Source organism: Patiria miniata, unplaced genomic scaffold (genome assembly GCF_015706575.1).
Source record: "Patiria miniata isolate m_02_andy unplaced genomic scaffold, ASM1570657v1 HiC_scaffold_20, whole genome shotgun sequence".
Classification (NCBI taxonomy): Eukaryota; Metazoa; Echinodermata; class Asteroidea; order Valvatida; family Asterinidae; genus Patiria; species Patiria miniata.
The window spans coordinates 30,061,838-30,076,879 of record NW_024037059.1 but is presented as its reverse complement, the minus strand read 5'-3'; the positions used below and the strand labels follow the sequence as shown (position 1 = coordinate 30,076,879).

At 39.9% G+C, this 15,042-nt stretch overlaps 2 protein-coding genes across 2 annotated transcripts in view; one reads left to right on the top strand and one right to left on the bottom strand.

The window, feature by feature from the left end:
- Positions 1-1,794: 1,794 nt before the first annotated feature.
- The window catches only part of LOC119728808 (speract receptor-like), a gene marked incomplete at its 5' end in the record, with an annotated part of 28,643 nt that continues 15,395 nt past the window's right edge, over positions 1,795-15,042 (bottom strand). The window contains one exon of the mRNA XM_038201208.1: positions 1,795-2,539. Within this exon, the coding sequence (XP_038057136.1) occupies positions 2,450-2,539 (90 nt within the window). The remainder of the gene's footprint in view (positions 2,540-15,042) is intronic.
- Positions 11,213-13,338, top strand: LOC119728807 (tripartite motif-containing protein 3-like). The gene has a single exon (XM_038201207.1). It carries the CDS (start codon positions 11,215-11,217, stop codon positions 13,132-13,134), a length of 1,920 nt encoding a protein of 639 aa, XP_038057135.1. The 5' UTR covers positions 11,213-11,214; the 3' UTR covers positions 13,135-13,338.

Here is a 15,042-nt window from a genome sequence, read left to right as displayed (position 1 = left end):
CGACACGTTTTTGTACATGTGGATGTGTGGCCTATGTTTACCGAGGTAGTCCAGTATATAGGCCACATTTATGGGGCTAGATTCTAAGAGGCTTTAACAAACGGGACTCTCTGTATCTGTATCACGAAAAAAAAAATCCCAACCCAGATTCCATTAAACACAATGAGGTTTGTTTTAATGAAATCTGCATTAATAATTAATAATAATAATAATGGGTTGGGAAACTAGAGGGAAAAAGGACCATTTTTGTGATACAGATACAGAGAGTCCCGCTTCTATAGATAAACATGCTCGAATCGCCATCTGTACCTCTACGGGCGACTATTAATATCCTAATATCCCTTTTAAAAGCTTATCTGTCCAGAAATCAAATTGGAATGCGTAGGGTCCTTCAGGCATCTTTCCAGCAAATTTGAAGCAATTTCATTTTTTTGCCAAAATTAAAAAAAAAAAAAACAGAAGGGGTTTAACCCCTTCTGTTTTTTAAGGCTAATAGCCTTACTTTTTAAATAAAATTTGGCCCAAAAAATGACTTTTCTCCAAACTATGCGGACATTCTTTTCAAGGTAAGGGGAGCATCAATCAACATTCAAACACCCAATATTTTAACGCTTTTGGGGAAAAATCATAGATTTTGAAGAAAAGCAATAATATTTTTGACTGATTTCACCTCCAACGTTTGTCAAAATATTCTTTTTAAATGCTTATCTGTCCAGAAATCGAATGGGAGTGTGTTCTAGGTTCCTTTAGGCATCGTTCCAGCAAATTTGAAGTAATTTCTTTTTTTTCCTGGCCCAAATTTAAAAAAGAAAAGAAAAGGGGGTTAGCCTTACCTTTTTAATGAAATTTGGTCAAAAAATGACTTTTCTCCAAACCATGCAGAAATTCTGTTAAAGGTAAGAGGAGCATCAATCAACATTCAAATACCCAATATTTTAACGCTTTCTGGCAAAAATCATCAAGTTTTGGAGAAAAACAACATTTTTGACTGATTTTACCGCAAAGTTTTGTCAAAATATCCTTTTTAAAAGCTTATCTGTCGAGGAATCGAATTGGAATGTATTCTAGTGTCCTTAAGGCATCTTTCCTGCCAATTTGAAGCAATTTCATTCTTTGGCCAAATTTGAAAAAAACCCACACTTTTTTAAATGAAATTTAGCCAAAAAATGACTTTTCTCCAAACTATGCAGACATTCTTTTAATGGTAAGAGGAGCATCAATTAACATTCAAACACCCAATAATTATATTAAAGATTTTGGGCAAAAATCATCAATTTTTGGAAAAAAACAATAACATTTTTGACTTATTTCACTGCAAACTTTGTCAAAGTATCCTTTTTAAAAAGCTGATCTTCATAGAAATCGAATTCGAATCCATCTGGCAACTTTGAATTCCGAATGTGAATAAACCAAAACAAAACAACAAAATGGCTTCGTAAAAGGATGCTGTGCATGTTAATGGTGCAAATCGAGGACGAACACGTTCAATATCATCGATGCATCGAGGACAGAAACCGAATCGAGGACTCCTCGGTTCGTTGGAAAACGTGTACAAAACCAATGAGAGCTGTTGCGAAAAAGTTCAGGTATAAACAAAGGAAAAGGGAAGAGGAACAATAGAAAATCCTCCATTTACACCAGTGTCTGGATGGGTTTTATTTTTTTGCTGTATACATTCTCACGTTACACATCTTACTTCTATGCCAATTTATAAAAATCTGTGCGTCCAAAATTGCTAAAGCTTTATTTATAAAAGTGAATAACACCCGAGTCCTCACATTCTACTATTTGCGTTTTGCAGCTGCATACCTCATATTGCATTAGTTAACAAGGGTAAATTTAAAGTTCATTTCTAGTCACGCTTTTTTTGAATGATAACAATGCTGATTTTGTTCTTATCAATACCATGACAATTCAAGTATCATCTTTGTTACAAATCTGCCTTGCTTCTTTTTTCAACTTTGGATTCTTGAGCTAGACTGATATATTATAGTTTACATAGTAATATTCGATGTTATATACATTTCTTTTTTTTTGTGAATTAAGTTTGAATACAAGTTAATACCAAAGTAGCGACTCTCAACAGCTTGAACTCAAAGTGTGTTTGTGTGATGAAAACATTTTTTAGATTGTTTGATGTCATTTTTGTTAGAACTTCTACATTGTAATAGATTATAATGCGACTTCAAAATACTTCAGTCTTTGTAAATAAGTGACTTGATCAAAGTTATATTGTAGGCTACAAGTGAACACAAAACTGTGAGCTAATTTGAATTTGTTGTTAGCTTTTTCAAATAGACCTACACACACTGTGGTATAATTTCTGGCTCAGATTGATAGCTGGTTATGGTTTTTGCCTCTTTACAAATACATGTAATTGCTGATCTAAATGCTATTTAGTGGACTTTGTAACTTCCGTTGCAGATGATGTTGGGATAATGCTAGATGTTTACAAGTTTTGTTTGGGTGGTTTGATTCTGTCGATCTTGTAGCTTGGATCCTGTCCCTCAAGCCAGTACGTCAGGATTTCACCTTTGCCCTGAAAAAAAATAAAGAGGCACAGGTCAGAGAATGATTGAAACAGTTATCTCTTGTTTCCTTTGAAATATGATGGAATTGATAATTTGCATCAGTGAAAACTAAAGGTAAGGTAGATCATTTGTCATTTGTGGATTTTTGTTTGTTTGAAGCAACAAAAGTGCTCAATATATCTAAAGACAGTTGCGTAACAACTTGATGAAGATTTAGCTCTGTGAATGCTGTGTATTCAGTGGAAACAGTATTCTAGGGTCTCGATTCCAATTCAAAAGTTGCAGAGTCATACTTTGAATTGTGCCCAAAATCAGCATCCGAGACAGTTCTCATTCAGCTGATTGCAGCTACAGTACCCAATGTCACGCACTGAACCAATGAATGATATGTATGCGCGCATGTGTTTGTCGTGTCAATGCTTGTGCACACCCATTCACGGATTCACCCAATTACAAACCAACTACTAACGGAAATTTCCACAAATGTGTCCCTTGACGTATCTTTGGAAATGACCTTCTTTTATTGTGTTCTTCACAATGACAGCATGTAATGCCAGAAAGAATAATTTTACAGGCAGTCCGACCAGCTGTACTAAGGGTTGCTTTTCTATTTTTATTTTTGCTGTAATGTTCCTACTTGGGTCTCGATCATTTTGTGGCTAGACTCCGATGTTCTTTAAAAAATGGGCTGTTCTTGTGTCAGAGATGCCAACAATATATCAATAAAAAGCCTGAAACACTACTAAAAACCTGACACTACCCTTACGCCTTTCACAAGTCTGTTCTCTGGATGTTTCAGACCAAATCCAGCACTTTCAATTTTGTCACATTTAAAAAAACCCCAGAATTCAGGTTAAAACCTTAAAAGTGGCATCTCTGTTGTGTCCAGGATTTAAGCCAAGCCACCTTACCCCTACCATGCGCTATTTTTTCTACTACAACCAGTAACAGTCACTTCAATAGTACACATGAATGAAACGTAGGGTATATATTTCCTGATTTTTAGCTTTATATCGTGGATACTTTAATACATCCTCGTTTGCAATTCATATTTGTGACCTTCCTTTTTCCATTTTCATATCTTTCAAAATATAAAATCGTATTTGTAGGCATCTTAACATGTATACATGTATACATGCATCAGGAGTTATAAAAACACATGCAGTGTTGATATTTGTGCAATGTCCATTTTGTGCTTCCGTAGACAGAGTTGCCTGTTTGAACTGTGAACTTGAATCAATGGCATTTTCAGTGCTTGTTCGTATGTGCGTATGTGGGCCTATATTGAACTTGAATAAAGATCATGATCGTAGTGTTCCTTTGTTATGGTACTGTGTGACACAAATAGCGACTGGTTTTTCTTGTGTTGGGTAAAGGAATGTAGCTGTTGTTGCACCATTCATCTCATGAGGATAAAGTATAGGCCTGACATGTACACATTATAAGCCTAAGGCTTGCAACTTACAAGTTGATGGTAGTTTTGCCATACTTTTTTTACATTTGGCGGAAGTATTATGTTTGTGGTGGAAAACTTCAGCTAACTGTTGATCCAGTTTAAGTAGGTGAGTTCATTACATACAGCATTTTGGCTGGATTTTGCACAAGTCTTTTCTTTTCGTGCGTTCGCTTTGTTTTTAAACATGTTAAATATAGCCTATAGACCTACCAGGAAAATTATGCATGAGATTTGAAGGAATGTTTAGCATTTCAGTAAATGTGATGAGTGAGTAGGTGGTGTTCCTTCCCACCAACGTTTGAAATAAACATGATGCTTTTAGAGAAAAAACATATTGAATTTTCTTTTCTGAATCGAAGTCAGAAATCTAAGTCTATATCTTTGGTCCTGTTTTACATTAGGGCCTATACTCCCATTTTATTATTTCTAACTCCCAATGAGTAAGCATGCAGTCAATGTATACAAATAAATCTCCTGTTACATTGAGATTTCCAGGCTGGTACGGTGTGCGGTAAAAGAAATGGGGGCAAAGGGGTGTGCACTTACGGGCAGCAAAGGAACCGGGTACCCTATTGAAAAAAATACGGGTACCCGGGTACCTGTTAAAGAAACCCAAGTCAAACATTCAAATCTAGGAAGTTGCTGTTCAGATTGTTCATAAAGGTCCGCATGATAATACTACCACATTGGTGTGGCAATACGGCTAGATAGGGTGTATACATTGAACTCTTTGCTATGTGGTGAAAACTGCAACTTTCACAAGCATCATAAAACATGAAATTACTTTTTGTTTTCCATGAATCCGGTTTTTCATTTTGAAATTTTCCGACTGACATTCAAAACATTTCTTTTTCATTGACTGAGAAGTTAAGTAATTTGCAAAGTTGGTTACGGGTACTCGATTCCATAATCTGGAAACGGTTCCTGACATTAACGGTCGGGTACTCGGGTACCCGGTTCTGATGCACAGCCCTATGGGGCAATCACCTATTTGTTATAATTTTGAATATTTTCAAACACACAGGTTTGTTCTGTTTTGATTAGGTCACATTTGATATGGCGGAGGCTGCAGCCAAAACTGTGTGGAAGATCAGCCAGGGGCATCTGGAATGTCCGATCTGTTGCTGTCTTTTCAAGGATCCCAAGATGCTGGACTGTCTGCACAGCTTCTGCCTGAAGTGTCTGGAAGAGATGATGAGCAAACAGAAGCCAGACACGAAGAAGATAACATGTCCAGTCTGCAGGAGAGAGACGCAAGTTCCTGATGGAGGATTGCAGAGTCTTTCTTCATCTTTCTTTCTTAGTTCTCTTGTCGATGATGTCAAACAACAGGAGGAGGTATTAGGAGAAACATCAGCACCTACCGCCACTTGTGACTGTGGAGAAGGCAAGGAGGCCACTTGGAGGTGTCTTGATTGTCGTGATAACTTCTGCCAAGAATGCTGGAAAGCCCATGGGAGGTTCAAGTACACCAAAGACCATCAAATCATTTCGTTGGGAGATTGGCAGGAATCAAAGATGCCTCCAGCAGAACATAGCAAACCCATCACCCAAATGTGTGCAATCCACACAGACCAGACTCTGTGTTTCTACTGTGACACCTGTGACACCTTAATCTGCCCCATGTGTGCCGCATTAGATCATCGGTCGGCAGAGCACAATTTCCTAAAGATTGATGACTCTATCAGGTCCTTCCGCAGTGAGGTCGATAACATACTGCAGAAGTTCGAGAAGTGCAGGCAGCGCTTCAAATCTACTGAAACCTCAATCAAACATGCAGGAACAAGATTACAAAAGAAACTGGCACAGGCTCGTAGTGATATTGATGCAAAAGCGGAGGCAGAGATCACTAAAATCAGAAACAAAGCAAAGCTTCTCACCAACAAGATCGACGAAATCGGTCAGGAGAGAGACAGTGAGTACGAAAAGGCGCTCGTGCACAACCGTGACCAGATGGAACGCGCAGATCAGACCATCGTGGCAGTAAATGACTTGATGAGTCAAGCCAATGATTTTGAGCTTTTGGAGCTCAAGCCGAAGGTGATGCACAACTTGGAATTCCAGAAGGAGCTCAAGTTTGAACCGGCGAATCATGGTCCGTCATTCATTGGTGTCCAATGTCAAGACGTTGTGAGTGATGCAGAGCTTGGGGAGGTCTGTGTCAGCGAAAAATGGCAGTTAAAGGAAGAGTTCGGCAAAGAAGGTACTGGTGACGACGAATTCGACTTCGCCAGGGCTGTTGCATGTTTCAGAAAGGGGGAAATCGTAGTATCTGACATAAATTTGAAACGGTTATCGTTGTTTAGCTCAACTGGGAGATATGAAATATCGGTTGCTCGGGGAGATGTTAAACATCAGTTGAAAGCTCCTGGGGGCGTTGCCATGTCCCATGATGATCTGCTTTTTGTCACGGACCAAAAGAAAGTGAAGGTTTTTGACACTGAGCTCCACTTTGTTCGCGAGTTTACACCTTCGGCTGACGATGCCGATAGGCAATCAGCGAGTTGCCTCACTGCTGTTGCTGTTGACAGTCAACGAGTAGCAGTTGCTGACAGGGGGAGAAAGGTCATCAGTGTCCACAACCTGGACGGATCGTTGATTGCAAACATCTCAAATAATATGGTTGATAATGACTTGACAGTAAGCAATTCTGGCTGTTTAGTCTTCACAAACTACGAGGGCCAAAGTTTGCTGTGCGTTAACTTTAAAGGTAAAGAGATGTTCAGGGTCAAGACATTCATGAATGGCAAAGCTGCTAAGCCAACTGGTGTCCTGTGCGATGTTGATGAGACTATCTATGTCGCTGTTCATTCTGGCAAAAGGGGCGGCGCTGAAGTGCAGCGTTACGATTCAAATGGTGCATTCGTAGCAACAGTAGCTCAAGGGTTGTACAATCCGGTAGAAATGGCATTCACCCCCATTGGTGACGTGATTGTTGCTGACCGACACTCCATAAAGATCTTTGAGAGGATGTGATTTGCCTGATTATGGCCCTCTGAAAAACTAACCGCTGTACTTGAACCGGAGCTAACTTACATCCAATGATTGCCTTACATGGCCACGCAGAGCATTACCAACATTGCAGTTGAACCAGGGCTATTAATATCTTGTACATTCCTGAAATAATATTTACCCAGATTGTAAAACCCATTTGAAATTGAATTAACTGGTAGTGTTGGTGTGTTATCAGTTAATCTGGGTAGGCCTGCATTGCGTTACGGGAAGTTTTTTATTGTTAGGCAAATTAGGACCGAATTATGGGGACTTTCTCCTGTCCCCACATCGTTTTCGGTCCCCACAAATGTGTGAGTAGGCCTATCGTGTACTCTCCAGTAATAAAGTCGGAAAGAGAAATCGTAGAAGAAATCGTGGCTAAATAGTGGAGAAAAAGGAAAAGGGTTGAATGATTCCTGAACCGTTTAACAGTTTTTGCTGACAAACTATTTTAAAATTGAAGGGACCGTAACTTCTTAAATACGACATTCAATTCACAAAATTGAATTTACTACTGCGATGTTGTAAAACATGGTCAGCACTGTACTTAATGTTATAATAATAAAAAAAGTCCATAACTTTTATGTTAGGAAATATGAAATGTCTTAAATCTTAATGAAGCATATTTTGCCAATTTTCATTTTGTAAAAGTACATTATATATGAAACACAATAGCATGAGACTAAATGTAAATATTCAATTCAAAGCTTTGTACATTTTGCATGTTTTGTTAATTCCTTGGATCACACAACTGACGACCCGTATCACACAAAACATTTTTGCAATGTCCATTTTGTGCTTCCATAGTTAACGTGGATAGACTGCATGTTTGAACTCCCAGCTTGAATCAATAGTGTTTGTATCGTTGGTACTGGAACAGTTATGTATGACATTTGCCTTTCTCCCCTAGGTGAAATTTGTTTCTTGTCAATCCATTTTGTTATACCTTAGTTTTTCTCATAATATTCTCCTAAAATTGTATCCAATTGTTTATTTTTCTCCCGGGCAAATTCCTTTCTGAGTTTTTTAATTCGTTGTTTGATCCAGATTGAGATTTCTTTGGAAGTATTTGTTATTTAAGGATTTAAATTGGTTTTGCCTGTGGATTTTTTTTTATGAGACTAAATTAAATTTTTAAGAAGTTTATTTTGTTTTCTTGATTCTTTTTTCTTCTTTGTCCCAGTTTCTAAAAGTTGTCCCAGTTTCTAAAAGTAAATCGCAACCTAATCATTTGAACCAGGATTTTTTCTTAATGAGCCATTTTTTTGCCTTTACACAATGCCCAAAAGAAAATACAATGACTAAAAAGACTATTCAAGGCTGACAAAGTTCTTTGCACTTAGCAACCAACCTAGCAACAGCAGTGTGTGCAGATGCACATGTGTTTCGCGTGTTGCGTGCTTTGTTACCATGCGCTTCAAAGTTAGGTTCAAACATTTCATGAAGGGGTAGTTTGGAAAAGTGCCAGGAAATTTTCAATTACTTTTGTATTGAAATTGAAGAATGTTTTAATGAGATTTCGGGTAAATTATTCAGTTATCTCTCAAAAGCAAGCAGAATCTGTGGGTGGGGCGTAATAAAACAAACACTGATTGCTTTAAACTTGTAGTGTAGTAAAACTAGCCTCCCTCGGTGATCCATGGAGCATTCTATTTCCCTGGGTGTCACCTCTGGAATAACTTAGAACGCTGAATAGATCATCTCAGGAGGCTAGTTTTACCAAACCAACAGTCATTTGTGCATTTTTCCCATTTGAAGCATCAATTAAGTGCTCAAAATCTAAAGATGAGTGCATAACAACTACCTGATGAAGTTTTAGCTCTAAACGCTGTGTTTTCAGAGGAAACACTAACATAGGATCTCAATTTCATTTCAAAAGTTACTGGGTCTTACGGGGTGATTCAAAAAAAAAAATTGTGAGCCCCCCAAAAAAGCCAAATCCTGGGTGCGCCACTGCCTATTTATAGGCATTGTAACAGTTTTACTCAATTTTATTACTAAATGATCAAATTATTTATAAGCAGCAAAATTTGCAATGGATCTCCTCCTGTGGTTATATTATACGTGTTGTACAAAATGAAGGCTATAACTCCATGCAAACATCTCACTGTGAATGCATTACATACTGTACTTTCTTATGGAGAACTTTGTACATGAAACCCCATAGACAAATTTGTGACCAAAGTGGGATCCTGTAAACATGAGAATAGCAAATCAACAGCCACACATTTTAACTAATTGCTGAGAAGGCTTCGAGGGGCAACCAGCCAATACGAGATCTTGTTCTGTGACACTTGGCAAGGCCTGGCTATGGGCCAATGAGAAGTAGGGTTGGTTCTTTACATCCTAGAAGTAGAAAGTTTAGGTGGGAAGGAAAAATTGCTGGGCAGTCACTTTTGTCTCAGCCTCTGAAGAAACAACTTGTATAGTCAATTTTATCTCACAATTTTTAATTCAACTACTCATTAAAGTACCTACATAATGTTGCACACTGTGCTTTGCCTAACCTAAGTATTCTTTACAAAATCGTAATGGCAGGAGTAAAAAAATCATTAATGAACCATGGGGCTTTTATCCACTTCAAAAAATGCCACACGCGCAGGGCCTTTGTGGGTGCCCAAAAAACTGAAGAGCTATGGTCTCTGAGTCAAATGGTGCTTGGATGAGCTATTGGTGCTCTGGGCCTTTGTGGTGCCCAAAATGTGGATATTAATAATAATAATAATGTGCTGCATGCATGATGGGTCGGCTGCCCAGATTTCGGTACCCGGCATTTTTTTAATAAAAACCTTCTGGCTGAGGCGTGCACACACAAAGTTTTCTGTGTTGCTTGTGATTTTTTATTTGTCTGCTTATAAATGTAAAGGAGTTATACCAATGCATGCAGTGGTGATATTTGTGCAATGTCCGTTTTGTGCTTCAGTGAGCAGAGGTAGGTTTGAACTGTAACCAAGAATCAATAGCTTTTACAGCATTGTTCACATGTAGGCGTGTACTGAACTTGAATAAAGACCATAGTACTGTGTGACAAAAATAGCAACTGGTTTTTCCAGTGTTGAGTAAAGGAGTGAGCTGTTGTTGCACCATTCGTAGCATGAGGAAGTAGGCCTGACATGTACACGTACAAACCTAAGGCTTACAACTTACAAGTTGATGGTAGTTTTGCCATACTTTTTAACATTTGGCGGAAGTATCATGTTTGTGGTGGAAAACTTTGGCTAACTGTTGATCCAGATAAAGTAGGTGAGTTTTGGCGTTTTGGCTGGATTTTAAATGGTCTTTGCTTTTTGTGCCTTTCGCTTTGTTTTTGAACATGTTAAATATAGCCTATGGGCCTACCAGGAAATTTATGCATGAGATTTGAAGGAATGTTTAGCATTTCAGTGCATGTGATGCGCAAGTAGGTATGTTTGTCATAAACATGATGCTTTTAAAAAATATCAAATTCTCTTTTTGTAATCAAAGTCTGAAATCCAAGTCTATGTCTTTGGTCCTTTTTACATTAAGGCCTACTTCCATTTTATTATTTCTGCATAAAGGTACCGGTCATATATCAGTGTATTGAAGAACAGTAAACGGTCGTTATTAATTTGTAACTCCCAATGAGTTAGCATGCAGTCAACTAGTCAGTGTAAATACAAACGTATCCCAGGCTGTTGCGCCGTAAAAGAGGTGGGTTGGGGCATAGGGGTGTGCACTTATGGGTAGTACAGTAACCGGGTACCCTAGTTGAAAAAATATGGGTACCCATTTGAAAAAAATATGGGTACCTGGGTACCCATTAAAGAAACCCAAGCCAAACATTCAAATCTGGGAAGTTGCTGTTCAGATTGTTCATAAAGGTCTGCATGATAATACTACCACATCGGTGTGGCAATGTGGCTTGATAGGGTGTATAAAGCTCTTTAGCTATGTGGTGAAAACTGCAATTTCTGCAAGCATCATAAAATGTGAAATTGGATTTAAATGCAATGTATCCTGTTTTTCAATTTGAAATTTTCCCACTGACATTCGAAATTTTCTTTTTCATTGCCTGAGAAGTTACCAAGTAATTGCAAAGTTGGTTACGGAAACTCGATTCCATCATCTGGAACCAGTTCCTGACATTAACGGTCGGGTACTCAGGTACCCGGTTCCGATGCACAGCCCTATGGGGCAATCACGTGTTTGTTATAATTTTGAACTTTTTCAGACACGTGTTTTGTTCTGTTTTGATTAGCTCACATCTGAAATATGGCGGAGGCTGCAGCCAAAACTGTCTTGGACAAGATCAGCCAGGGGCATCTGGAATGTCCGATCTGTTGCTGTCTTTTCAAGGATCCCAAGATGCTAGACTGTCTGCACAGTTATTGCCTGAAGTGTCTGGAAGAGATGATGAGCAAACAGAGGCCAGAGGCAGGGAAGATAACATGTCCAGTCTGCAGAAGAGAGACGCAAGTTCCTGATGGAGGATTGCAGAGTCTTTCTTCGTCTTTCTTTCTTAGTTCTCTTGTCGATGAGGTCAAACAACAGGAGGCGGCATTAGGAGAAGCATCGGCACCTACCGCCACATGTGACTGTGAAGAAGGCAAGGAGGCCACTTGGAGGTGTCTTGATTGTAGTGATAACCTCTGTCAGGAATGTTGGAAAGCCCATGGGAGGTTCAAGTCAACCAAAGACCATCAAATCATTTCATTGGGAGATTGGCACAAATCTAAGATGCCTCCAGCAGAACATAGCAAATCCATCACCCGAATGTGTACGATCCACACTGACCATCCTCTGTGTTTCTTCTGTGACACATGCGACACCTTAATCTGCTCAATGTGTGCCGCATTGGATCATCGGTCGGCAGAGCACAATTTCCTAAAGATTGATGACCTGATCAGGTCCTTCCGCAGTGAGGTCGGTAACATACTGCAGAAGTTCGAGAAGAGCAGGCAGCACTTCAAATCTACTGAAAAGTCAATCGAACATGCACAAAATAGATTGCAAAAGAAACTGGCTCAGGCTCGTAGTGATATTGATGCAAAAGCAGAGGCAGAGATCACTAAAATCAGAAACAAAGCAAAGCTTCTCACCGACAAGGTCAACAAAATCGGTCAGGAGAGAGACAGCGAGTACGAAAAGGCGCTCACGCACAACCGTGAACAGATGGAACGCGCAGATCAGACCATCGCGGCAGTAAATGACTTGATGAGTCAAGCTGATGGGTTGGAGCTTTTGGAGCTCAAGCCGAAGGTGATGCACAACTTGGAATTCCAGAAGGAGCTCAAGTGTGAACCGGTGAATCATGGTCCGTCGTTCATCGGTGTCAGATGTCACGACGTTGTGAATGATGCAGAGCTTGGGGAGGTCTGTGTCAGCGAGAAATGGCAGTTAAAGGAAGAGTTTGGTAAAGAAGGTACAGGTGACGAGGAATTTGATTACGCCAGGGCTGTTGCATGTTTCACAAACGGGGACATTATAGTAAGTGACACACATTTGAAACGGTTATCATTGTTCAGCCCAACTGGGAGGTATAAAACATCGGTTGCTAAAGGCAATCGTAGGCATCAGTTGGAAGCTCCTTGGGGCGTTGCCGTGACCCATGATGATCTGCTTTTTGTCACGGACAAAAAGAAAGTAAAGGTTTTTGACACTGAGCTCCACTGTGTTTGCGAGTTTACACCTTCAGGTGACGATGCCGATGGGCTATCAAAGAGTGACCTCACTGCTGTTGCTGTTGACAGTCAGAGAGTAGCAGTCGCTGACAGGGGGAAAAAGGTCATCAGTGTCCACAACTTGGACGGATCATTGATTGCAAGCATCTCAAACAATATGGTTGAACATTTCTTGACAATAAGCAATTTTGGCTGTTTAGTCTTCACAAACTACAAGGGCGAAAGTTTGCTGTGCGTTAACTTAAAAGGTAAAGAGATGTTCAGGGTCAAGATATTAGTGACTGGGGAAGCTGCTAAGCCAACTGGTGTCCTGTGCGATGATGATGAGACCATCTATGTCGCTGTTCATGAAAAAAAAAAAGGCACTGAAGTGCAGCGTTACGATTCAAATGGTGCACTTGTAGCGACTGTAGCTCAAGGGTTGTTCAATCCGTTAGAAATGGCATTCACCCCCACTGGCGACGTAGTTGTCGCTGACCGACACTCTGTTAAGATCTTCGAGCGGATGTGATTTGCCTGATTATGGCCCTCTGAAAAACTTACTGGTGAACTTGAACCAGCGCTAACCTGCATCAAATGATTTGCCTTACACATTACAATAAGTACGAACAGGCTAGGTGACAAACTTTAATGAGCTATGATATCATTACTTCATTTACATACAGCCAGTAACAGCGCGCAGTGGTTTGGGAAGTAATGAATAATCATTTAGCGATCACGCAGCGACCTGATTTAACCACATGCATATTCAGTAAACACTGACGATAAGCCAATCAGCATGCAGTACCTTGTGTGAAGAGCTAGCTAGCAGCGATTTGCATGCGAGCGCACCATGCACACACAAGCCAAAATTGGGTCATCGGTCGATTATACAGTCGATCAACCCTTCAGATTGATAAATGGTTTATTAATATTGCATAGGTACATACAGTAAATTGATGTGAATTTCATTCAACTTTGGTTTGAATGTTCACTAGAGTTGACAGCAACAAGCTGTGCAGTTACTTTATGAATAAACTTTGTGAGATTTTGAGTTTCTAAAAAAATTATCATTGATCTACATGATGCCATGGGCCCTATTATGTACTACAATGTATCTTTTGCTTAGAAAATATTGGTTAAAGTGGTCAAAAATTGCCTCAGATAGGCGGGCCCCGAACCCCACGCCTATAGCTCAGAATTCTGGTAGCTGATTCAATGACTCCAACCTCAAAAACAATGTTCACAAAATTTTCTTATGCCTTTAGCTGAGAAAAAACCTCGAAAATTATGTTTAAATTATTATCTTTTGTGCTAAGATAATTATTGGTTAAAGTGGTAAGAAATTGCCTCAGATCACACCACACAGCATCGAAAATCCAATCCATCGAACCCCACGTCAATAGCTCAGAATACCAATAGCTGATTCAATGTCTCCAACCTCGAAAACGATGTTCAAATAGTTATCTTTCGCCAAGAAAATATTAGTTTAAGCATGGAGGAAAGTCGTAAGAAATTGCTTCAAATCACACCACAGAACATCTAGAATCCAATTTTTTTCGGGGCCCTTAAGCGGGCCCCAAACCCCACGCCGTAAGGGCTTCGCGCTTCGCGCTTGCATCAGATCAAGGTATGTCCCCCCCCCCCCACTTTTGAGAAGCGATTGACGCCCCTGCTTGACGCCCCCCCATGAAATGTTCCAGCCCCCCCAGCGCCCCCCCCCCCCCACTGAAAAATACCTGGCTACGCCACTGGACCTTGACCCTTGACCTTCCGGCATCACATGCAATAGGCTTCTTAGGATTGCCCAGGACAATCCACAAACCAAATTTGAAGTTCATATATTTAAAGTATTTCTCAAGTTATCGCGCTGACAAGATTTATCCGGACACACACACACACATTGTTGTTCCGTAATTGTGGGGACTTATACACTCGTCTGTGCAAGGTATTTGTGGGGACTGAATATGCTATGGGGACAGCAGAAAGTCCCCATAACTCGGTCCTAATTTCCCTAACAATAAAAAACTTCCCCATAACGCGGTGTATGCCTACCCACTCCCACCTATCCACGGAAGGACAAGGCGGAAACTGTATGCCCCTTCGGCTTCCCCGCGGGGCATAAAAATCGTGACCAAATTATGTGAACCAGGATTTTTTCGTAGTAAGCCATTTTTCGCCAGAACACAGCCAAAAAGACAATACAACGACTTAAAAGACTACTCAAGGCTGACAAAGCACTATACATGTAGCAACCAACATAGCAACAGCAGTGTATGAACATGCACATGTGTTTTGCATGTTGCGCCTTTTGTTCCCATGCGCTTCAAAGTTAGGTTCAAACATTTCATGAAGGGGTACTTTAGAAAAGTTCAATTTTTAATCACTTTCATACTGAAATTGAAGAACGTTTTTATGAGATTTCAGTTAAATTAATCAG